This window comes from Phyllostomus hastatus, unplaced genomic scaffold (assembly GCF_019186645.2).
Source record: "Phyllostomus hastatus isolate PE091 unplaced genomic scaffold, TTU_PhHast_1.1 phas_contig_41, whole genome shotgun sequence".
Taxonomy (NCBI): domain Eukaryota; kingdom Metazoa; phylum Chordata; class Mammalia; order Chiroptera; family Phyllostomidae; genus Phyllostomus; species Phyllostomus hastatus.
The window spans coordinates 8383276-8408527 of record NW_025333876.1 but is presented as its reverse complement, the minus strand read 5'-3'; the positions used below and the strand labels follow the sequence as shown (position 1 = coordinate 8408527).

Here is a 25252-nt window from a genome sequence, read left to right as displayed (position 1 = left end):
GAAACAAAATAACAACCAGAACTGACAGAAAATTGAACTGGATGGAAGTCCAACGACCAAGGAGTTAAAATAGACGTATTCATCCAGACCGGTAGGAGAGGCAGAGTTGAAAGGCCAGGCAGAGAGTGGTCACAGCACAAAGAGTGGTGGCACTGGGCACTCAAGGCACCTCGGACTCGCAAAATGGCAGTGGGAGGACCCTGAGCATGCAGGCAGCAGCTGGAAGACCCTGGGCACAGGGTGGCTACAGGGCAGCAATTGTGAAGTGAGGCACTGTGCACAAGGTGGCTGGCTGACCTGGTGGTCCCACATTCATGTGCAGACAAACCAGGCAAAACTGGGGAGCGAGACAGACTGCTCAACCCAAGGTCCCAGAGCCAGGAAATAGTCTTGGGGCACTGATTGAAAACACCTGTGGGGGTTGAAGTGCAGGAAGAGATGCCCAGTTTCACAGGAGAGTTTGTTGGAGAGACCCACAGGGTCCTACAAGGTGCACAAGCCCACCCACACGAGAATCAGCACCAGAAAGGCCCAGTTTGCTTGGGGGAAGCAGAGGAAGGGACTGGAGTCTGACAGAGAGTGGAGCAAGCGCCACTGTTCCCTTTTGGACCTCGCCCCCACATACAGTGTCACAAACCAGCAACTGGGTTGCCCTGCCCTGGTGAACACCTAAGACTCCGCCCCTCATACGTAACAGGCCCAACAAGACCAAAAAGAAAAAAAGAATGGCCCAAACAGAAGAACAAATCAAAGCTCCACAGCAAATACAACTAAGCGATGAAGAGATAGCCAACCTATCAGATGCATAGTTCAAAGCACAGGTGATCAGGATGCTCACAGAATTGGTTGAATTTGGTTGCAAATTAGATGAAAAAATGAGGCCACACTAAATGAAATGAAGGAAAATGTACAGGGAACCAATAGGGGTGGGAAGGAAACTGGGACTCAAATCAATGGAGTGGACCAGAAGGAAGAAAGAAACATCCAATCAGAAAAGAATGAAGAAACAAGAATTCAGAAAAATGAGGAGAGGCTTGAGAACCTCCAGCACATCTTTAAACGTTCCAACATCCAAATTATATAGGGCTAGAAGAAGGGGAAGAGGAGGAACAACAAGTGGAAAACTTATTTGAACATATAACAAAGGAGAACTTCCCCAACCTGGCAAAGGAGATAGACTTCCAGGAAGTCCAGGAAGCTCAGAGTCCCAAAGAAGTTGGACCCAAGGAGGAACACACCAAGGCACATCATAATTACATTAGCCAAGATTAAAATGAAGGAGAGAATCCTAGAAGCAGCAAGAGATAAGGGGAAAGTTACCTACAAAGGAGTTCCCATCAGACTGTCAGCTGCTCTCTCAAAAGAGACCTTGCAGGCAAGAAGAGGCTGGAAAGAAGTATTCCAAGTCATGAAAAGCAAGGACCTACATCCAAGATTGCCCTATCCAGCAAAGCTTTCATTTAGAATGGAAGGGCAGATCAAGTGCTTCTCAGATAAGTTCAAGTTAAAGGAGTTCATCATCACCAAGCCCTTATTATGTGAAATATTAAAGGGATTTATGTAAGAAAAAGAAGATAAAAAACGGGTAAGGTAAAATGATAGCAAACTCACAGCTAGTAACAACCATACCTAAAACAAAAACAAACTAAGCAAACAACTAGAACAGGAACAGAACCACAGAAATGGAGACCACATGGATGGTTAGTAACAGGGGAGTGGGAGGAGGAGAGAGGGGGAAAAGATACAGAGAATAAGTAGCATAGATGGTAGGTAGAAAATAGACAAGGGGAGGGCAAGAATAGTATGGGAAATGTTGAAGCTAAAAAACTTGTGACACATGGACATGAACTAAAGTGGGGGAATGTAGGTGGGAGAGGGTATGCAGGGTGGAGGGGAATGAAGGGGGGTAATGGGACAACTGTAATAGCATAATCAATGAAATATATTTAAAAAAATAAAATGTATAAAGAGGATAACAACTTACCTAGGCATGCTACCTCCTGCATGGATACCTTTGCTCTGCACTTCCCTGTCAGTAATGCACTTCCCCAGATACTCTTCCCTCCAATATGACTATAACCGTCACCTCAGGGAGGCTCTCCTTAACTCTGTAAAATTGCAAATTCCTCTGCCTCCTCTCCTCTCAGCCTAGCTCTCCTGGGAAGGGAAGTCCACCTTCCCAAAAGGCAGTCCCCACCTGGACAGCTCAGACAGATGGCCCTGTGGCAGGTGCCAGGCAGTTGGCCTCCTTCATGAATTGGAGCCCCCATTTGGCTTCAGCTGCACACTTCTGAATATAAGGACAAAGCCAGAATACTCAAACATCAGAGGAAAGGTCATGACGTGAGAGGATAAAACACACACAGAAGCCAAAATGCAGGGAGAAGAAAACTGGAAAACAAACTTCATAGGTAACCCAAGGTCAGACACAGTATTGGATTGAGGAGTGTACACAGCACTACAAACTCATGAACAGGGGAATGTACTCATTTCAGGTGACCTTGGACAGGCAGGGAAGGGAATGAGGGGGTGAGCCTTCAGGTCCTATGACATTTTGTTTATTAAAAACAATCTGAAGTAAAAATGGAAAAATTTTAAAATGTATTACTGATAAATAAACATCAGTAGTAGGTACATGGGCATTTGCTTTTTCTGTATATTTTTACATGTTTGGGATTGTTCATAATTAAAAACAAAATGAGTTTTTTTTGCTGCCTATCAGTTTGGCAAAAGTTGAATTATAATATACAATATTAGCAGAACTTGGGGAAACCAGTCAGTCTCATACACCATGGTGGAAATAGAAATTAGAAGTATTTTAGAGGGCAGTGTGGCAACATCTATGAAAATTTTATAAGTGCACAGCTTCTGAATCATTAATTCCACCAAAAATAACCTATAATCCAGGAGTCTTCTTTTCAACTCTTTGTTACAAGGAAGTCAATTCCTTGTTCTAATGAGTTAGAGCAGATTAAATGAGGGAGAGAGAAATAATTACAAAGCAAAACAAATAAACAAACAAATAAACAAACAAAAAACAAACCCACACAACCAAAACCAAAACACTAACAAAAAATAATTTTGCCTGTCTTACCAATGTTATAAAGTGCTTCAGTACAAGAAGAATCATTTCTCAGAGCCTCTTTATAGAATTCAGCTGCCTTCTCATAATCACCATTTGCAAACACTGTATTCCCTTTGTTAGTAAGAGCAGATGGATTATATCTATCAGAGCTCACCGCTAAATCTGCATAGCTGCTGGCTTGTGCAAATTCATTTTCCTAAAGTACAAAACATATACAAATTATTTGAAGTTCATCGAGTTTTTTTTCTAACCATTCTGAGATTATAGACATGAAAAACAAAAACAAATATTTTACATATCTTGGTCTTTTTTTAAAAAGACTTTATTTATTTGTAGACAGAGGGGAAGGGAGACAGGGAGGGAGAGAAGCATCAGTCTGTGGTTGCCTCTCATGCTCAATCCCCACTGGGGACCTGGCCTGCAACCTAGGCATGTGCCCTGACTGGGAATTTAACTGGTGACCCGTTAGTTCACAGGCTGGCACTCAATCCACTGAGCCACACCAGCCAGGGCCATATCCTGGTCTTAATAGGCTTATTCTATAAAAGATTTGTATTCATCAAGAACTTTCAACTACTCAAGGGTCTTATGACCCTTGAGATGTTCCCACAGTCTCATGGTTTGAATAACATCATTGTTTATATGTAGGTGGTTTCATTTCACATGCCCAAATTTCATGTCATTATTTACTGCAAACCCTGCTTCCTGAACATCAAGCCCTGAAGTAGCTGTGAAAGCATCCCTGTCTGTCTGCCCAGACCAAACTGGGTGCATCACCTACCAGTTCTTGTGTTTCTAGCAATCAATCATCTTCACTCAATCTCACTGCCAAGTGCCCCATCAGGACTCTGTCATTATGCATGTGAGCCACATGGACCTCTCAGTTCTTAGGTGGTGTGGTCACTGGTGCCATGTTGGCTTGGCTAAGCCAGGGGTCACAGTTCCCAGAACCCCTTCCCCTGTCTGGCACTTGTCTGAAGTTAGCTGAAGAGAACTTCTAGGATATGAAGCAATAGGCTTCCTCTCTGCAGGTCTTTTTCTTCTCATCAGATGCAGGCCTGATGCAGAAATGCTGGGGTTCCAGCTTGTCTTCATTCACTTCCACTCCACACTTGATTCTTCTTCCTGACTGCACTGTCCCTGCTGACCACAGCGACCTAGATCCATGCTGAGGCTTGGCAGTGAACTCAGAGGATGCAGCTGCTCCATGAAGTCCCCCTTCGGGTGGCTTCTGGACGTGCTTGGCCACTCATTCACTGACATGTGACCACTGCTCAGATCCCTGAACACCCCTTCTTCACTTTCACCCCCACAGCTCTTCCACCACTGTGGATGACCTAATTCCTGTATCCCTTCCCCAGTAACACTCCTAGCGATTGCTTTAAAAATGTACAGTTCAGTGGCATTTAATATATTTCATGCCTTTAATCCCTCTTGGTGATGAAAGATCCTCAAAGTAAGAAATGGCTGCAGGACAGAAATCAAATCAAGGGTGTGGCTGTATTACCTTTGGAAACATCTCAGATTTTAAGAAGTTGCCTTGCAGAGCCAACCCTCTCTCGCAGTTGTATCTTTAGGGCTGTGTTCCACTGTAGCCTCATACATCTAAACAAAAAAGGGTCTGCCTTTAAAAGAATTATGGATATGGCTTTGGGGACATAAAAAATACCCCAATAAGATTTATAGAAAATTTGCCAAGTTTTTAAGGGAGTTGTACTAACAAAAGTGTTGGCAGCTTGGATTAAATGGACAGACACAGTCCAAAATGATCAAAAGCCTCTGTGCCCCCAATTTTTCTGGGCAAAAAGCAGGTTAAGAAAGTTAATCATCTGCCAACATAGTTTTTGTTTTTGTTTTTTTTCTGTAAAAGAAAGGTGGTCTCAGAGGTTAGAGCCAACAGCTAGAGAGACCAAAGGATTGGGGATCACCCACCAGGGACCAGAGCTGGTTCCTCATCAAGGAACACTCCCCTTTGCCCACACTTGGGGTCACTGACCATGAACGCTTAGCTGGGTTTCAGAACTGCTAAGGAGCAGTACCTCCATCCCACCCCTTTTGAATGGGAGTGTCTATTACAGTTTTCCTATTCTTATCTCACGATGGGATATTAAGAGTATGGGGCACATGACATGGTTTTTGTTCCCAGACCATTAGATCAAGAGGACCTGTGCCTGAGAAGGTCCCACCTTTATCTAAGCCTTCCATGGAGGTTGGCTTTTGACCCTGATGATGAGACTATGATAGCCTTGGAAGAGGGATGTACATTCTGCATATGGAAAGTATGTAAATAACTGGGGCTTGAATGCACCCAGTGATAGACTGTCAAAACAATAGCCCCAATGGATCACACCACCCAGTCTTCATGGCCTTGTATGTTCTCTCCCATGTTTGTTTTGCCCAATAAGATAATAAGTTCAATGCACTGTTGGGAACCGCCCTGACTGGTATCAGAAAACTGAAACCCCTGCCTAGGCTAGGCTAAGGGAACGCCCTTGGAACCGTGAGCCGGCAAGGAGACAAAAGCTTATCTTCCTGGCAGGAATGCTGTTTCTGCTGCTTTGTTCATAACTGAACCCCCAAAAAGCTTGGTCGGTTAGCCAAAGACGGGTAAGATTCCCCACGGGGGAAACAACCCAAGCCAGGCACGATCACTTTTGGGAGGCCCCCCCAAAAAGAAGGACTTGGGGGGGCTGCAGCAAAAGGGGGGTGATGGACCCTCACTCCTCGGCTTTGACAAAGTCTGAGTTCTCAGCGTCCAGAAGAAAATCTCCTTATCTCTCGGTGGCCTTAGTTCCCGAGCTCCACCTAAGCCTGAAACAATGACGGGGAAGTACAACTCGGTACTGGGAAGTGCGGATTTCCCGGGGTGATCAGGCCTAAGAAAGAACATGTAAATTACTGTGAAACCTTCTTTGTTTAAGAACGCTCTCAGTTGAATGAGGAGGGTCTTAGGAGGAAGCTAGTTTGTTCCTCAGCCTTACAGCTCTTTGACCCCCCAACTCAATAGACCGGCAGAGTTCTTTGTTTTATATATTCCTTACTTCCCCTAATGAGTATTGTACGTTACCTGAGTTATTATGCAAAATGAGCCTAATAAAAGCAGGTATGGACGGTAAATCAGCGCGCTCCCCACTAGGGGGGGTGGCCATTCTGTCCCTACTTCCCCACAGAAACTGGTTTGTCTCTGTGCATGTGTGTTTTTTTCTCGCGTATTGTCGAGCCATCCACAGTGTGCCGTGGTCACTGCTAGCCGGTGACCCACGCGCAACAATGCACACAGGAGCCTGATAAACACCTGTGCCCGGGGGCCTCCTTACATGGACCCTTTTCCATGTAGGAAGTCTAGGCTCTCCTGCTAGAGAAGCATTTTGAAGCAGGACTGAGATGGCTTAGGGCTTCAACACATGATTTTGGGGGGACAAAATTCCATCCATAGCATCAATTATGAAACCTTATTATTCACAAAATCATCATTTTTATCTCTGTCTGAGATCAGTTCCACATGCCTCTCAGACATCTGAATTATATCACCATCACGGCAAAAATTTAAAAAATATATTTAAGAACAATCTTGGCATCTTTCTTCCCAGTTCACACACCCCTCTGGACATATCGCTGGCACCACGCTCCCGTCAGCAGAATAAAACACTGGGGTTCTTCACACCAGGGGTTTTATCTCTTTTTATCTTAACACACGAGAGACGTAACACTCTCCTGCTATAACAGTGGTTGCACATAGCAGTAATTCTCAATGTGTGAATGAGAAGCTCTAAAAGGGACTGAAAGGGTAGTAGAACCAAATACAATGATCCTATGTACTTTTTTCCCTCCCAGCTGTCTTACTTCTGTGATTGTTTATCCCCTTAGCTTCCCAACAATTGACTCCTTCTCTTTCAGCTATTCTTTTTTTCTTTTGATTGTTATTCTAATACAGTTGTCCCAATTTTTCCCACTTTGATCTCCCTGCCCATCCCACCCCCTGCTTCCAGTCAATTCCCATACTGTTGTCCATGTCTGTGGGTCATTCATACATGTTCTTTGTCTAGTCTCTTCCCCTTCTTTCCACTATTATCCCCCTCCCCTCCTCCTCTGGTCACTTTCATTCTGTTCCATGTTTCTGTGCCTGTGGTTCTAGTTTATTTTGTTCATTAGATTACTCTTGTAGGTGAGATCATATGGTATTTTTCTTCCATTGACTGGCTTATTTCACTTAGCATAATGCTCTCCAGTTCCATCTATGCTGTCGTAAAAGGTAAGAATGCTTTCTTTTTTCCTCTGCATAGTATTCCATGGCATAAATGTACCAGTTTTTTGATCCATTCATTTGCTGATGGGCACTTAGACTGTCTCCAGCACTTGGCTATTGTAATTAGCACTGCTATGAACACAGGGGTGATTCAGGATTCTTAGGATATAATTCCAGCAGTGGAATTGCTGGGTCAGAAGGTAGTTCCATCTTTAGATTTTTGAGGAAGTTCCCTACTGTTTTCCACAGTGGCTGTACCAGTCTTCATTCCTACCAACAGTGCACTAGGGTTCCCTTCTCTACATATCGTCACCATCACTTGTTCGCTGATTTATTAATAATGGCCATTCTGACAGGCGTGGGGTGATATCTTATTGTGGTTTTAATTTGCATTTCTCTGATGGTTAGTGATGTTGAGCATCTTTTCATATGTCTCTGGGCCCTTTGTATGTCCTCCTTGGAGAAGTGTGTGTTCAGGTTCTTTGCCCATTTTTGAATTGGATTGTTTGTCCTTCTGGTGTTGAGTTTTATTAGTTCTTTATATATTTGGAGATCAAACCCTTGTCCAATGTATCACTGGCAAACATGTTATCTCTTATGGTCAGTTCCTTTTTCATTTTGATGATGGTTTCTTTAGTCATGTAGAGGTTTTTTAGTTTGATGTAGTCCCATTTGTTTATTTTTTCATTTATTTCCCTTGCCCTAAGAGATGTCCCAGCAAAAATATCACTACATGGGATATCTGAAATTTTCCTGCCTATGTTTTCCTCTTGGACTTTTATGGTATCATGACTTATATTTAAGCCTTTTACCCATCTTGAGTTTATTGTTGTGTATGGTGCAAGTTGGTGGTTGAGTTTCATTTTTTTGCATGTACCTGTCCAGATCTCCCAATAATACCATTTGTTGAAGAGGCTGTTTTTTTATGCTTCTCCATTTTATGCTTCTGCCCACTCTGTTGAATATTAATTGACCACAGACATATGGGTTTATTTCTGGGCTCTCTGTTCTGTTCCATTGATCTATGTGTCTGTTCTTATGCCTATACCAGACTGTTTTGGTTACAGTGGACTTGTAGTATAGTTTGATATTGGGTATTGTGATCCCTTCTATTTTGTTCTTGTTTCTCAAGATTTCTAGCCTCTTGCTGAGGCTATTCAGCATCTTTTTGGTTCCATATAAACTTTTGAAATATTTATTATAGATCTGTGAAACATGCCATTGATATTTTAATAGGAATTATGTTGAATCTATACATTGCTTTGGGTATTATGGACATTTTAATGATGTTAATTCTTCCAATCCATGAATTGGTATATGTTTCCATTTATTTGTATATTCCTTAATTTCTCTGTTCAGTGTTCTATAGTTTTGAGTATAGGTCTTTTACCTTCTTGGTTAAGTTTATTCCTAGGAACTTTATTTTTCTTGTTGCTACAGCAAATGGGATTTTTTTCCTAGTTTCTGTTTCTGATATTTCATTGTTGATGTACAAAAATGCCATAGATTTCTGAATATTGACTTTGTATCCCACTATTTTGCCAAATTCACTTATTAGGTCAAATAGTTTTTTGGTGGAACCTATGGGGTTTTCTATGTATAGTATCATGTCATCTGCGAATAATGACAGTTTTTGCTTCCTCCTTTCCAATTTGGATGCCTTTTATTTTTTTTTTTTGCTTGTCTGATGGCTGCAGCTAGAATTTCTAGTACTATGTTGAATAAGAGGGCACCCTTATCTTTTTCTGATCTTAAGGGGAAAGCTTTCCTTTTTGCCCACTGGGTATGATGTTGGCTATAGGTTTGTTATATATGGCCTTTATTATGTTGAGGTATGCTCCCTCTACTCCCACTTTTCTAAATGTTATCATAAGTGGGTGCTGGATCTTTTAGCTATATTCTGACCTTTGATTATCTCTACAATCTTCCCCAAAAGCCCTAAACTAAAATGCTATTTGCCTCCTCTGAATTTCTATAGCACTTAGTATCATACATTAATTTGATGCTTTCTACTTTTAACCAACCTTCATTCCTTCCTACTTGACTCACCTGCCGCCTTTGCTCTAAATTAAAAATGTTCCCTTTTGGGAGCTTTTAGCCTTTTGGTATTCCCCATGATTGTCATCCACAGATGTTCAACTTCTGCTTGACTTTACATAAGTCGTATAACCTAAGATGTCACTTTTGTTATTATTAGCATGTAAGTAAAATGTACCTCCAGTTCATCCCCCAGGTCTATGCTCTACAATTCCACGATGTGATGCTTCCCACCACCACTTTTTACCCTTCCTTCTCCTCCTAAGATGGTGTTCTCACTCATGCCCATACACTCAACCCCTGGTCCAGAACTGTCATGACCTAGCTCTCCAAATACCTTGTTTCACTGACATTCTGCATGTCCTCTCCAGAGCCTCTCCTTAGGTCAGTTCCATAGGCAGAAATGTAGCAACATGAAAATACCACATTATCAACTCTTAGTGGTAAAAACATAAAACTTACCAAATAATACAGGAATGAAAGGTTGGTTGCAGCTGCACTTTTCACTCTACTGTCCTTTTTTTCAAACATTTTTAAGGTCTCTACAGCCTAGAAATGAAATACCTGAAAGTTACTACCATTGTAATATGACAGTGTTCAGGCTACACCTGGGAAAAGATTAGTATCTGAAATGTATGACCAGGGATGAACAAAAGACTGTATATTAATACATTTAAGAAAACAGATGACAAGAAACCTCCAGCAAATAAAATACCACTAAAAACACCATAACTAAAATTAAGAAAAAAATAGATGAGTTTAACAGCAGATTATATATAGCTGAAGAGAGCAGTAAACATTGAGCCTGTGATTCTTGTGACACAGTTTTAGTCTATCTTGCATAATGAAGTGGAGGCTTTACCTAAAAAACATGATCCAATTTTCTCTTTGCAAAATAATTCTAGAATTTCTGCTTCTGGCTATTAAAAATAGCCCATAAAATACCATTCTCCCACAGAGAACAATTAGAAAAGTTAGATAAAATACTAAAAAATATATATTTTAAAGATTCTATTTATTATTTTTAGAGAGAGGGGAAGGGAGGGAGAGAGGGAGAATCTGATGCACAAGAGAAACATCGATTGGTTGCCTCTTGCACACCCCCAACTACGGTCCTGGCCTGCAACAAAGGCATATGTCCTGACTGAGAATTGAATGGTGAACCTCTTGGTTTGTGGGACAATGCCCAACCCACTGAGCCACACCTGTCAGAGGCTAAAAATATTTTTTTAAGACACTGGAGAGCTACTGAGGCAACCAGGATTTGATGGTTAAACAAGATCCCAGGAAATGTTCCAACTAAATAAAATAAGCACAGCAAACTAAAATGCCCAAAAATACTCTTAGAAAAGAACAAAAGAGACACAGATAAACACAGGAAAATCTCATATAAGCATAACTGGAATTCCTGAAAGGGAAGAAAGACCAGTGGCTGAGAAATTTCCAAAACTAATGACAGAAAATAATTCTAGGAGTAGTACAAAAATCATCTGAAGTAGATCTAAATATAACTATTGTGTTGGCCAAAAAGTCTGTATTTTTTTTCTGTAATAAAAAGACACATTTTTTTCATTTTCACTAATAGTTTTATTGACTTGGACATTTTTAGTGTATTAGCTATCTCCCATGTGGTATAACTTTGATTGTTTGAAATGGATATTTTGAGTATGCTGGCTATCTTTCATGTGGTATACTGTTGATTATTCTCAATTAATGTTTTGATTTGATTGCTATCAACTTCAACTGGTCTACCCAACTGGGAGCATTGTCCCTTGAGAAACCTCCAGCATGAAACTTTGCAAACCACTTTTGACACATTTGATCAGTCACAGCACCTCTCCATACACTGCACAAATCTTTTTTTGCATTTCAGTTGCACTTTTACCTGCCTGGAAATAATAAAACATAATATGCCAATGATGTTATATATTTTCTTTCATCTTCAATATTAAAATGGCTACACAAAAATTCATCAATTTTGATAATTTTTTTTAAAAATGCACGCTGATATGTTGGCTATCACAATACAATAAAACTAAATTGTTTTGGATGAAGTTAAAGACAACAAAGTGCTACTAGAGCCATCTTATGGAAAACAAACTTTCTGGCCAACCCAAGACATTTTCAAGCCATGACATATCAAAGTACACTTTCAATCACCTGGAGGTCTGAGATAATCATAACCAAACAGGACAGTTGGAATGGTCAGACACTTTGCATGAAAAATGAATGAATTATCAACCTAGAAATTACTGAAAAATACCAAGGGGGAAAAAGTAGAGAAAGATGATGGATCCTCTCTCCCTCCCTCCCTTCCTGGCTTTCAAATGCATTTACTGAGTAGAAGAAGCTTGGCCTTGTGGTGCCTCCTGCTCCTGGAGAGCACTATGTCCATGCAAAGATCCTTATTTGAGCTTTTACAATGACCACCAGCTATTGGTACTAAAAATACTTGACAAAGTTTAACCTGGATGCTATTCAAGCATCAAACCTTAAAGTATCACACTAGATTCCAGAAACCTTAGTTATAATATGAATATATAATTATTCTTTTATATGGTTTTTGATTACTTTAAAACTGTTGGGAGTTTCTAGGCCAGAAGTTTATAACTTCACAACATAAATTCTGGGAAAAAAATGCAAACATTTACCCATGGAAGTCATCTCATTGACCCTTTACTCAAACTCTATACTATTCATGTAAAAACCACTATTTATGTAAGTTTATAAGCTGCATTTCACTTTGAATAAGAATTGAGATGTTTTCATCTTTACTTTTGGATTGCATTGCAAACATATGTGCTAATTTAAAACATAAGGCATGTGAAAAGGAATTAACACACAGCCATTAAACTCTGAAGCCATGTGAGAGGGAAAGAAAGCTGCTCCCTGGCATGTGACAACCATGTTGAAAAGAAAGCAGAAATTACATTCTTAAAACATAGGTGAACTGCCCTGGCTGGTGTGCCTCAGTGGATTGAATGCTGGCCTCCAAACCAGAGGCTCGCAGATTTGATTCCCAGTCAGGGCACATGCCTGGGTTTCGAGCCAGGTCCCCAGTAGGGGGTACTGGAGAGGCAACCACGCAGAGATGTTTCTCTCCCTCTCTTTCTCCCACCCTTCCCCCCTCTCTAAAAATAAATGGGATTTTTAAAAAAACAGGCAAAACTAATTCTTATTAAAATCATGACCTATGACAATACATTGTTAAATCTTTCTAAAAAGACCATTTAAAAAATATTGAGAAAATTGGCAAACATGGTTTTTTTTTTCTGTTTTGTGACCTATAACAGTACTTATAAAAACAAAACCTCCCTGTGTCTGACCTGGGATCAAACCCACAACATAGGTATGTGTCCTGACTGGGGATCAAACCCAGAACCTTTTGGTGTATGGGATGATGCTCAAACCAAATGAGACACCTTGAGCCAGGGCTATTCTGGTTTTGTCACAACTATGTCTCTCACCTGTTCCACCTCTACCTAAGATAGTAAGAAAGCAGTGGTAGCAGTGAGAGGTCCTGGAGGGTTCTGAAACTGTGTTATCAAAGGGCTTTTTTATGCTGATGCAATGTCAGTGAGTAAACCAACTACATAAAACAGAGAAGAGGAAAGTTGCCAAGGTGCAAAGAGTAGATGGAAGGCTCAGGCTGCTCTTCCAGCTACTGGCCTTCCTTCTCCTACACACAATACTTGATTCTGGAAAAGCCTTAGAGCTTTAGGCTACAGCTTGAACACTTCCAGGAGAGAGTTGATCTCTGGACTAGAATTTGATGTAGTAACTTAGCAACCAAACACATTTTACATGTAAAGCATTTACATTTTAAGAAACAGGACAAACAGGTCAAAATTCAAAGTAATACCATACTAACAGAAATTAGGTTCATACAGAAATCACTCAACTTCAGAATATTCAGAGGTAACATTACTCCAGAAAGGAGTTTCCAAATATTATTGCTTTCATCAATTAACATATGAAATTTCATCTAATCTTTAAAACTTACTTGGTTAAAGTCCTTCTGTCTCAAGTATGTAATTGCTTTGTTTATTTCCAGGTCATTTGCTAGCTCTATGTATTGAGAAGCTTTCACAACTTCCACACACCTACAATGTAAAGTGGAAAAAGGATTAGTTTTAGTATATTTGTTTTGTTGTGACTATTGGAAAAAAATTTATAGTGCCCCTAATGTTCTGTAAGGCTAAGTAACTGATTTCTTCCAAAAAAGGCATTAAGTTACTGAATTCTTCAGTTCTCAACTGCTTTCCCCATTCAATTTTTCATTAGCCTGCTGTCACTTCTAATTACTTATGGTATTGTATTTTAAATGAAATTTGAATGACACCTACATTCTGATTTTTGGATGTACTAAAACAATTTCAATTTCTAACAGGTAAAATTGTTTCTATATTATTTTATCTTAAATACTCTGATGGTAAGAAACAGTCAATAGAAATTGTAGAATATATTTAATTTTTTGTGCAAACTTGAACAGTCTATAGTAGATCCCTCTCCCAAAGTACACAGAACATCTATTTTTATCTGTATCAGGTACTGTGCTAATTCCTTTAAAGTCACTATCACATTTAATGCTCACAAACCCCCTGAAAGACAGGCACTGTCTCTACAGAAAGGGAAATGGACCTAAGGCCTAATGTAGAAAATTGTCAAGTAAAAATTTGAACCTGATTTTTAAATATATATTTTATTGATTATGCTATTACACTTGTTGCATTTTTCTCCCCTTTATTCCCCTCTACCCTGTACCCTTTCCTCTCCCACCATCATTCCCCAACCTTACTTCATGTCCATGGGTCATACATGGACATACATGGACATACAAGTTCTTTGGCTTCCCCATTTCCCATACTATTCTTAACCTCCTCCTGTCTATTTTGTACCTACCATTTATGCTTATTCCCTGTACCTTTTCCCCTCTTCTCCCTCCTCCCCCTCCCCACTGATAACCCTCCATGTGATCTCTATTTCTGTGATTCTGTTCCTGTTCTAGTTATTTTCTTAGCTTATTTTTGTTTTCTTTTTTAGGTTCAGTTGTTGATAGTTGTGAGTTGGTTGTCATTTAATTGTTTGTATTTTTTATTTTCTTTTTCTTAGATAAGTCTGTTTAAGATTTCACATAATAAGGGCTTGGTGATGAACTCCTTTAATTTGACCTTATCTGGGAAGCACTTTATCTGCCCTTCCATTCTAAATGATAGCTTTAGTGGATAGAGGAATCTTGGATGTAGGGCCTTGCCTTTCTTGACTCGGAATACTTCTTGCCAGCATCTTCTTGGCTGCAAGGTTTCTTTTCAGAAATCAGTGGATAATCTTATGTGAACTCCTTGGAAGGTAATCCTCATCTTTTCTCTTACTGCTTTTAAGATTCTCTCCTTCTCTTTAGTATTGGGTAATGTAATTGTGATATGCCTTGGTGTGTGTTTCCTTGGGTCCAACTTCTTTGGGACTCTCTGAGCTTCCTGGACTTCCTGGAAGTCTGTTTCCTTTGCCAGATTGGGGAAGTTTTCCTTCATTATTTGTTCAAATAAGTTTTCAATTTTTTGCTCTTCCTCTTCTCCTTCTGGCACCCCTATGATTCCGATGCTGGAATGTCTAAAGTTGTCCTGGAGATTCCTAAGCCTCTCCTTGTTTTTTCAAATTCTTATTACTTCATTCTGTTCTGGTTGACTGTTTATGTCTTCCCTCTGCTCCAAACCATTGATTTGAGTCCTGGTTCCCTTCCCGTCACTGTTGGCTCCCAGTACATTTTCCTTTATTTCACTTTGCACAGCCTTCACTTTTTCCTCCATTTTGCGACCATACTCAACCATTTCTGTGAACATCCTGATCGCCAGTGTTTTGAACTCTGCAACTAACTGATAGGTTGGCTATCTCTTCATTGCTTAGTTCTGTTTTTGGAGCTTTGATCTGCTCTTTCATTTGGGCTATATTTCTTTGTCTTGGAGCACCTGTTCTGTTCCAAGGGGGAAAGCCTTAGCTATTCACCAGGGCAGGGAAACCCGTGTCCCTGTGTTATGTTGATATATGTGGGGGAGGGGTCAGAGAGCAAACAATACCACTTGCTCAGCTCTCAACCAGCTTTCAGTCACCTCCCCTGCTATCCACAAGCAAATTGGGCCCTTCTGGTGCTGATTCCTGGGTGGGTGGATTTGTGTATGTTCTAAACCTTGTGGTTCTCTCCAACAAACTCTCCTGTGAGGCTGGGAGTTTCTCCCACCGCTACAACCCCCACAGGTTTTTATAGCTGGAAGTTTTGAGACGTTATTTCCCTGAGCTAGAAACCTGGGTTCCACAGTCTTTCTTGCTCCCCAGTTGTTCCTCCTGGTTTATCTGCATGCAAATGTGGGACCACCAGCTGCTCCCTCACCCACCGTGTCCTCCAGCCAGCACCCTGTCATGCTTCCTCTCCACCCCTCCAAACAGTATGAATGAATGTTTCTTCCTTAACTCCTTGGTTGTTGGACTTCCATACAGTTTTCTGGTAGTTCTGGTTTTTTGTTTTTAAATTTATTATTGCTGTCCTTTTGGCTGTGAGAGGAGGCAAAGTTTATTTACCTGTACCTCCCTCTTGGCCAGAAATCTGAACCTAATTTTTATTGATACCAAAACCCATTGTCCTAAGACCTATGTTTTTAAAATTGAGGTCAGTTGAAACCAATTTAGGATTAACTCAATTAATTAACATAATTAATTTAAAATAAGAATCATGAACCTTATCTTTTACTTATTTATATATATTTTATTGATTATAATATAGTTGTCCTGATTTTTTCCCTTTTGTCCCCCTCCACCCAGCACTCCCCACTCTCTCAGGAAATCCCCCCACCATTGTTCATGTCCATAGGTCATGCCTATAAATTCTTTGGCTACTCCATTTCTTATACTGTACTTTCCATCCCCATGGCTATTTTGTAAGTACCAATTGTACTTCTTCATCCCTTTACCTCTTTACCATTCTCCCCCTCCCCACTCCCATTTGGCAACCATCTGATGACTAACTTCTTTTCTTTTGCTGCCTTTAAGAGTCTCTACCTTTAAACTTTGGCCTTTTAATTATGATGTGTCTTGGAGTGGGCCTCTTTGCATCCATCAAAATTAGGACTCTCTGTACTTTCCAGACTTGCATCTCCATTTTCTTCACCAAATTAGAGAAGTTTTCTTTCACTATTTTTTTCAAATAGATTTCCAATTTCTAGCTCTTTCTATTCTTCTGGCACCCCTATGATGTGAATGTTGGACCTTTTGAAGTTTTCCCTGGCTGCTTATACTATCCTCATTTTGGGGGGTTCTTTTTCTTTCTTGTTGTTCTGCATGGTTGTTTTTTGTTTCTTTATGTTCTAAATCATTGATTTGATTATTGGCTTCATCCATTCTGCTGTTGCTTCCCTGTAAATTATTCTTTATTTCACTTAGTGTATCCTTCATTTCAGATTGGATCTTTTTTATGCTGCTGAGGTCCTAAGTTCTGTGAGCACCCTTATAACCAATGGTTTGAACTCTGCATCTGATATTGTTTATCTCCATGTCACTGAGCTCCTTCTAGAGTGTTGATCTATTCTTTCATTTGGGCCATGTTTGTCTCCTTATTTTGGCAGCCTCCCTGTGTTTGTTTCTAAGTATTAGGTAAAGCTGCTTTGATTCCGTGTCTTGGTAGTGTGGCCTAATGTAGTAGGTGTCCTGTAGGTCCAGTGGCACAGCGTCCCCTATCACCCAAGCTAGGTACTTCAGGTGTGCCCTTTGTGCAGGCTAAGTACACCCTCTTCTTGTAGTTGAGACTTGATTATTGTTGACAGAACAATAGGAGGGATTTTCCTAGGCCAGTCAGCTGCAAGGACTGGCTGTGATCACTGACCACCAAACTCTACCCTCCATGGAGGATCAGCTGTGCAGGGGCAGGGTGATGGTGCTCTGATGTGGTCTGTAGCTGTCCACTGGGTGCGCTGGCCCTAGAGTTTCCTAGGTGGTACCGGCCAAGGTTAGCCCCCACCTGTGTTTTGCCTGGGGCACCCTGCCTGAGCTGTATAGCAATCTGAGATGGCTGCTACTTGTGCTGGGCTTGGAGATTCCCAGGTGAAGCCAAACTGTGAGTCTAATCTGGCTGTGGCTAGGGCTCACTGAAGTCATCTGTTGCTTGTCTGATAGGACTTAGGAGCCAAGACCAGCGATTCTTATGGAAAAGCAGCTTGGGTGGACCAGTAAGTTGGGTGGGGTAGAGCCTTGGGGGATCTCCAAGGTGGGTCAAACAGTGTTAGACAGGTTGTTGGAGTCTCAGATACGGCACCAGCTTACTGGCTCTGTAGGGGGAGGGTTTGTTAAAGGGACAATGGGCTCTGCTTGCCTTGATGCCAGACACTTCAGTTTCTCACTGTATACCACTGGTGCCTTTCAAGCTGGTACCTTGGTGCTGGAGCTCAGAGAGAGTGAGTCTCAGTTGGTGAGTCCATGTGTGGGTTCTTTACGAGGAACTGCCTAGGGATCCAGAAGTTTCTTTACCCAACTCAATCCCTGCTGCGTTTTGCAGCCAGATGTGGGGACTTATCTTCCTGGCACTGGAATCCTGGGCCTGGAAGATGTGTGCTTCTTGGGGCTCCTCCCTCCCAAGATATCCCTCCTGGATTTTTATCTACATGGGTGTGGGACCAGCCCATTCTGCATCTGGGCCCCTCCTACCAGCCTGGATGGATGTGGTTTCTTTAATTCCGTGGTTGTCAGACTTCCATTCAGTATGATTTGGTTGTTCCTGAGTGATGTTTTTTCTATATTTTAGTTGTAATTTTGATGTGGTTGTGCAAAGACGTAAGCCCCGCCTGCCTACACTGCCATCTTGACTGGGGGTCCCTTATTTTATTTTATTTTTTAAGATTTAAAAAAATTATTTTTAGAGAGAGGGGAAGGGAGGGAGAAAGAAAGGGAGAGAACCATTGATGTTTGAGAGAAACACTGATTAGCTGCCTCTCGCATGGTCCCAACTGGGGACCTAGCCCACAACCTAGGCCCTGACCAGGAATTGAACTGGCAACCTTTTGTTTTCAGGATGACACTCAACACATTGAGCCATACCAGTCAGGACTCATGGGCCTTATTTTAAAAAAGACAGAATAGAAAAACTATCAATGGGCATTATACATAAGAAGGACCCGGATTATTTCATAAAACTGTAAATTTCAGTAAACAATGGAAAAATATTTTTTACTGAGTGTCCAGTTAAGAAATGTTTCAAAACCACTGTCCTAGACCAATAGTTTGAAACGATTAAAGCAGAAGATAGCTTTCTTCAAGCAGAATCTTTTTTCTTTAACCTTGATTTATAAAAGAGACACTGTACTAGAAGTGGGAGAGAGGACTTGAAGCCCTTCCCGCTCAGTGCCCCTGTCAATGACCCTCTGTCTGAAATTAACCTGTAGATATGGCTAATAAAACTTCAAGAGCTTCAGGAAAATAATTTGGAAACCACTGATTCAGGTATGCATTCTGCAAACATTTAACTGTGTACTGTACATCAGACATTATGTTCATAATTTTTGGTACAGGGATATAAGGATATATAAGATATGGATTAGGTCCTTATGAGGGAAGCAGGCCAATGAGTTACATTCTGTGTGAGAACTGTTGTAAAGAATAAAAGAATACAGAGGTGGGGACTCGAAACCAGACTGGAGAAAGGAATCCCAGAAATACCTGAACTCAGTTTGAAGAACAAGTAAGGACTGACTTGACAAAAATGATGGAAAGGGCATCCGGAAAGGGCATCCAGGAAGGGGGGATAGCGTGTGTGCAAATGTGGAAGGCCAAAAAAGCAGAAACTATTTAAGACATGGATTCATCCACCATGGTGCTACTAACAAACCAAGGGCCTCAAAGATAAATGCATCATGCTCTCCTGCCTTTCTCAAATGGGTTTCTGCAAAGGAATGCAGCCCTACAGAAAACTGAGTCAGTTTCCCTCAGTTTTCTTAAGGATTGTACATAGTTCTCACCATTTTGGATGAAGAGGATACCTCGGAACCCTAGGGCTTAACTATTATGAGGACGAAGAGCTGCCAGCTTTTGCATCTTTGAGAGTACTCTTCTCTCTACTTAGAATGTCCTCCTCTCTCTCCACTTTTACCCTTACTAACATTTTACTTTCAAAAAGTTCCATGTACCTCCTAGACATTTGACTGTGTCACCCCAGATGCAGGCCCACTCTAGCACCAGCCCAGCCCCGTGAATGTAGGCAGTCACCTGGTGCACCCAAGTGCCATAACCACCTCTGCAGACCTAACTTCCAGGCCATCCTCTGAAGCCCCAGACTCCAGGCTTGCTCCGGGACCAGGCTGACCTGTATGGCCCTAGACTCCAGGTATGCTCCTGACCTGCCCTAGTACCAGACCAGCCTCTATGTATCTAGATGCTGAACCCATCCCAGGGATCCCCTAGTGCCTGATTTGCCTTTAAAGATCTAGAATCCAGGTCTGCCCGCACAGACTGAGGTCCCAGCCCCCCCATCAGCACAGATTCAAGCAAAAGCCTGTCCAATGGGCCCAGGCTCCAGGTCCACTCCCACAGATGAAGGCACCAGGCTGGTCACTATATACCCAAACACTAGGCCTGCCAACCCGACAACTCAGGCAATAGACCTGTCCAGCCAAGTACTCCAGCAGCAAGCTTGCCCCCAAACACTACCAAATGGTGCACCCAGAATCTCTGGATAGGCTGATTGTTGACAGACTTTGCCCAACAGAGCCAATCTTCAAAGACTGGAAGAGGTACCCAGTTTTTCAAATGTGTAGACACCAACACAAGGACACAGCATCATAAATAATCAATGAAATATATTGCCACCAAAAGAAACTAATGACATTCCAATGAGCGCCCCTCAAAAATGGGAACCTATGATTTCCTGACTAAGAATTCAAAATAATTCTCTTAAAGAAATCTGGTGGACTACAAGAAGACAAATAGAAAACTGAATGAAATTAAGAACATAATGAATGGAAGATGGAGGCATAGGTGGTCGCACTGTACCTCCTCGCGCAACCAAAACTAAGGACAACAAGAATTTACAAACAAAAAACAACCAGAACAGAGAGAAATGAACCGAATGGAAGTCTGAATACCATACATCCAGACCGGTAAGGAGGGGCGGAGTTGGAGGCCTATGGAGAGGGGTCGAGGGGTACCAGGAAAAATCGGTGGCTGGCAGACACAGGTGCGCAGGGCCCAGACAGCAGTTGGTGGACCCCAGAAGCGCAGGGGCAGTTGATGAACTGGTGGCAGACCCTGGGCGTGGGAAGCAAGGAGCAGACCCAGTGAGGTGCGCAAGGTAGCTGGCTGGCTGTCCACAGCCACACATTCGCGTGCAAACTAAGCGAAAATAGGCAGCGACACAGACTGCGCAACCCAGGGACCCAGCGCCAGGAAACAAAGCCTAAAGGCACCGACTAAAAACACCTGTGGGAGTTGAGGCCGGGAGATTCTCTCAGCCTCACAGGAGGCTCCTTGGAGAAACCCACAGAGTCTGAGAAAGTACGCAAACCCACTCGCCTGGGAGCCAGCACCAGAGGGGCTCAATTTGCTTGTGGGAAGCGGCAAAGGGGACTCAAGTCCTAGAGAGAGTGGAGCGGGCGCCATTGTTCCCTCTTGGACTCCGCCCTAAAATACAATGTCACTAACTCAGTGACTTAGGTGCCCTGCCCTGGTGAACACCTAAGGTTCTGCCCCTCATACGTAACAGGTGCGATCAGACCAAAGGAAAAAAATAAAATTAAATTTAAAAGATGGCTCAAACAGAGTTAAAAGCCCCAGAGCCAGTTTTTTTAAGCGACCGAGAAATAGCCAACCTATCAGATGCACAGTTCAAAGCACTGGTGATCAGGATACTCACAGAATTGGTGGACTATGGTCATAAATTAGATGAACAAATGCAGACTACAATAAGAGAAATGAAGGAAAATGCACAGGGAACCAAAAGGGATGGAAAGAAAACTAGGTTTCAAATCAACGGAAGGGACCAGAAAGAGGAAAGGAACAACCAAACAGAAAAGAATGAAGAAACAAGAATTCAAAAAAATGAGGAGAGGCCTAGGGACCTCCAGGACATCTTTAAACGTTCCAACATCCAAATTATAGGGGTACCAGAAGGGGAAGAGGAAACACAAGTGGAAAAGTTATTTGAACAAATAATAAAAGAGAACTTCCCCCATATGGCAAGGGAAATAGACTTCCAGGAAGTCCAGGAAGCTCAGAGAGTCCCAAAGAGGTTGGACCCAAGGAGGAACACACCAAGGCACATCATAATTACATTAGCCAAGATTAAAATGAAGGAGAGAATTCTAGAAGCAGCAAGAGATAAGGGGAAAGTTACCTACAAAGGAGTTCCCATCAGAATGTCAGCTGATTTCTCAAAAGAGACCTTGCAGGCAAGAAGGGGCTGGAAAGAAGTATTCCAAGTCATGAAAGGCAAGGACCTACATCCAAGATTGCTCTATCCAGCAAAGCTTTCATTTAGAATGGAAGGGCAGATCAAGTGCTTCTCAGATAAGGTCAAGTTAAAGGAGTTCATCATCACCAAGTCCTTATTATATGAAATGTTAAAGGGACTTATCTAAGAAAAATAAGATAAAAAATATGAACAGTAAAAAAAGACATCAAACTCACAGCTAGTAACAACCATACCTAAAATAAAAGCAACCTAAGCAAACAAATAGAACAGGAGCGGAACCACAGAAATGGAGATCACATGGAGGGTTAGCAACAGGGAAGTGGGAGGAGAGAGGTGGAAAAGGTACAGAGAATAAATAACATAGATGGTAGGTAGAAAATAGCAGGGGGTGGGCAAGAATAGTATGGGAAATGTAGAAGCTAAAGAACTTATGACACATTGACATGAACTAAAGGGGGGGAATGTGGGTGGGCGGCGGGAGGGAAGTGAAGGGGGAAATGGGACAACTGTAATAGCATAATGAATAAAATATATTTAAAAAAGAACATAATGAAGGAATAAATAAATAGAGAAGTTTAACAAAGACCTAGAAACCATTAAAAAACAAAGGTCTGGCTGGGTGGCTTAGCTGGTTGAAGTATCATCTACCAAAAATGTTGTGGGTTCAATCCCCAGTCAGGACACCATACCTAGGTTGTGGGTTTAATCCCTGGTTGGGGCACATATGGGAGGCAACTGATGGATGTTTCTCTCTCACATTGATGTTTTTCTTTTTTCTCTCTCCCCTTCTTCTCTCTCTAAAACCAATAAAACATATCCTCAGATGAGGATAAAAAGAAACAGAAATCCTAGAGTTGAAGAATATAATGAATGATCTGAAGAACTCATAAAAAGCTTCAACAAGAGACTCAAATAAGCAGAGAAAGAATTAGTGAACTGGAATACAGGTTATTTGAAATCTTCAGTCAGAGGAATAAAATAAGAGAATGAATAAGAGTAAAAAAGTCTATAAAATTATGGGATACCATAAAAACATCTATGTAGTATTTGAGTCACAGAAAGAAAAGAGAAGAAGAAGGGGCAGAAAGCGTATTTAAAGAAATAATGGGGCAGCTGCAAAGCAGCAACCATGCATGAGTGCATCTCCATTCACATTGGGCAGGCTGGTGTCCAGATTGGCAATACCTGCTGGGAGCTCTATTGCCTGGAACATGGCATCCAGCCCTATGGCCAGATACCAAGTGACAAGACCATTGTAGGGGGAGATTAACACCTTCTTCAGTGAGACAGGCACTGGCAAGCATGTGCTCAGGGCAGTGTTTGTAGATCTGGAACCCACAGTCATTGTTGAAGTTCGCATTGGTACCTACTGCCAGCTCTTCCACCCTGAGCACCTGATCACAGGCAAAAACAATACTGCCAATAACTATGTCCATGGACACTATACCATTGGCAAAGAGATCATTGACCTTGTCCTGGACCGAATTTAGAAACTGGCTGACCAGTGCACAGGTCTTCAGGGCTCCTTGGTTTTCCACAGCTTTGGTGGGGGAACTGGTTCCGGGTTCACCTCTCTGCTGATGGAGTGTCTCTCTGTTGATTATGGCAAAAAGTCCAAGCTGGAGTTCTCCATTTACCTAGCCCCCAGGTTTCCACAGATGTAGTGGAGCCTGACGACTCCATCCTCACCACCCACACCACCCTGGAGCACTCTGATTGTGCCTTCATGGTTGACAATGAAGCTATCTATGACGTCTATTGTAGAAACCTCGATATCGAGCACCCAACCTACACTAATCTTAACTGCCTTATCAGCCAGATATCAGCCTCCATCATGGCTTCCCTGAGGTTTGATGGAGCCCTGAATGTTGATCTGACTGAATTCTAGACCAACCTGGTGCCCTATCCCTGCATCCATTTCCCTCTGGCCACATACGCCTCTGTCATCTCTGCTGAGAAAGCCCACCATGAACAGCTGCTGTAGCAGAGATCACCAATGTGTGCTTTGAGCCAGCAAACTAGATGATGAAATGTGACCCTCACCATGGTAAATACATGGCTTGCTGCCTGTTGTACCGTGGTGACACGGTTCCCAAAGATGTCAATGCTGCAATTGCCGCCATCAAGACCAAGCGCAGCATCCAGTTTGTGGACTGGTGTCCCACTGGCTTCAAAGTTGGCATTAATTACCAGCCTCCCACTGTGGTGCCTGGTGGAGACCTGGCCAAAGTACAGCGAGCTGTGTGCATGCTGAGCAACACCACAGCTATTGCTGAGGCCTGGGCTCGCCTGGACCACAAGTTTGACTTGATGTATGCCAAGCGTGCCTTTATCCACTGGTACGTGGGTGAGGGCAGGGAGGAAGGAGAGTTTTCTGAGGTCCATAAGGACATGTTACCAAGGAGAAGAATTATGAGGAGGTTGGTATGGATTCTGTTGAAGGAGAGGGTGAGGAAGAAGGAGAGGGATACTAAAGTTAAAATGTCACAACAGTGCTGTTTTTACAGGGGAGCTTATTCTGTTTTAAACATTGAAAAGTTGTGGTCTGATCAGTTAATTTGTATGTAGCAGTGTATAGTCATATATAATTACTGGCCTGTGCTTTAAAACATGATGCTTTGTTACAGACCCAACCAGTTCATTTCTCTGATGGGTTTGAATAAAGTATTTCCTATCTTAAATGAAAAAAAAGAAAAGAAATAATGGCTAGGAACTTCCTTAATCTGAGAAGAGACTTGGATATATAAGACCATTAAGCTAACAGGTAACTCCAAAAATCTCAAATCAAAACAATCTTCTCCAAGACACATTATAATAAAAGTAGCAAAACTCACACACAAATAGAGAATTTTAAAATCAGCAAGAAGAATTCCTTGCATATAAGAACCCCCCCCATGAGGCTATCAGTAGATTTTTTAACAGAAATCTTGCTGGTCAGGAGAGTGGGATGATATATTCAAAGTGGTGAAAAAAATTGTGTCAAAGTTGCCTTTCAGAAATGAGAGAGACTTACAACCAAATGAACAAAAGCAGAAGGGAACTCATCATCACTAAACTTATCATTACAAGGAATGCTGAAAGGAGTTCTTCAGAATAAATCAAGAGATGATAACTAGTAACATGCAAACATAAGAAAATATAAAAAATACTGGAAAAGGTAACTATATAATAAAATTCAGAGTATTTTATTATTGTGATACAGTGGTGTATTAATCACTTAAGTCTAGTATAAAAGTTATAAGATAAAAGTATTAAAAATAAGTATAATTATAATAATTTGTTAATGAATACATAATATAAAAAGAGGTAAATTGTAACATCAAAAACAAAATTATGGGGGGGTGTAAATGGGTAGACTTTTTATATACAATTGAAGTTAAGTTGCCATTAGCTAAAAATAGACTGTTTCTGAAAGATGTTTTACGTAAGCAAAAACCTACAG

The 25252-nt window shown here is 41.6% G+C and overlaps 2 protein-coding genes across 8 annotated transcripts in view; one reads left to right on the top strand and one right to left on the bottom strand.

Moving 5' to 3' along the window:
- IFT88 (intraflagellar transport 88) overlaps nt 1-25252 on the bottom strand; it is a 193911-nt gene that overhangs the window by 81842 nt on the left and 86817 nt on the right. For all 7 annotated transcript variants that reach the window (XM_045844893.1, XM_045844899.1, XM_045844898.1 and 4 more), the window contains 3 exons: nt 13372-13471; nt 9831-9917; nt 3095-3281 (listed from right to left, as the gene is read on the bottom strand). In XM_045844893.1, the coding sequence (XP_045700849.1) occupies nt 3095-3281; nt 9831-9917; nt 13372-13471 (374 nt within the window). The remainder of the gene's footprint in view (nt 1-3094; nt 3282-9830; nt 9918-13371; nt 13472-25252) is intronic.
- On the top strand, nt 22940-24284 carry TUBA3C (tubulin alpha 3c). The gene is given in 5 exon segments (XM_045844901.1): nt 22940-23070; nt 23072-23442; nt 23445-23786; nt 23789-24202; nt 24205-24284. Coding segments are annotated over 5 exon segments (1338 nt in total).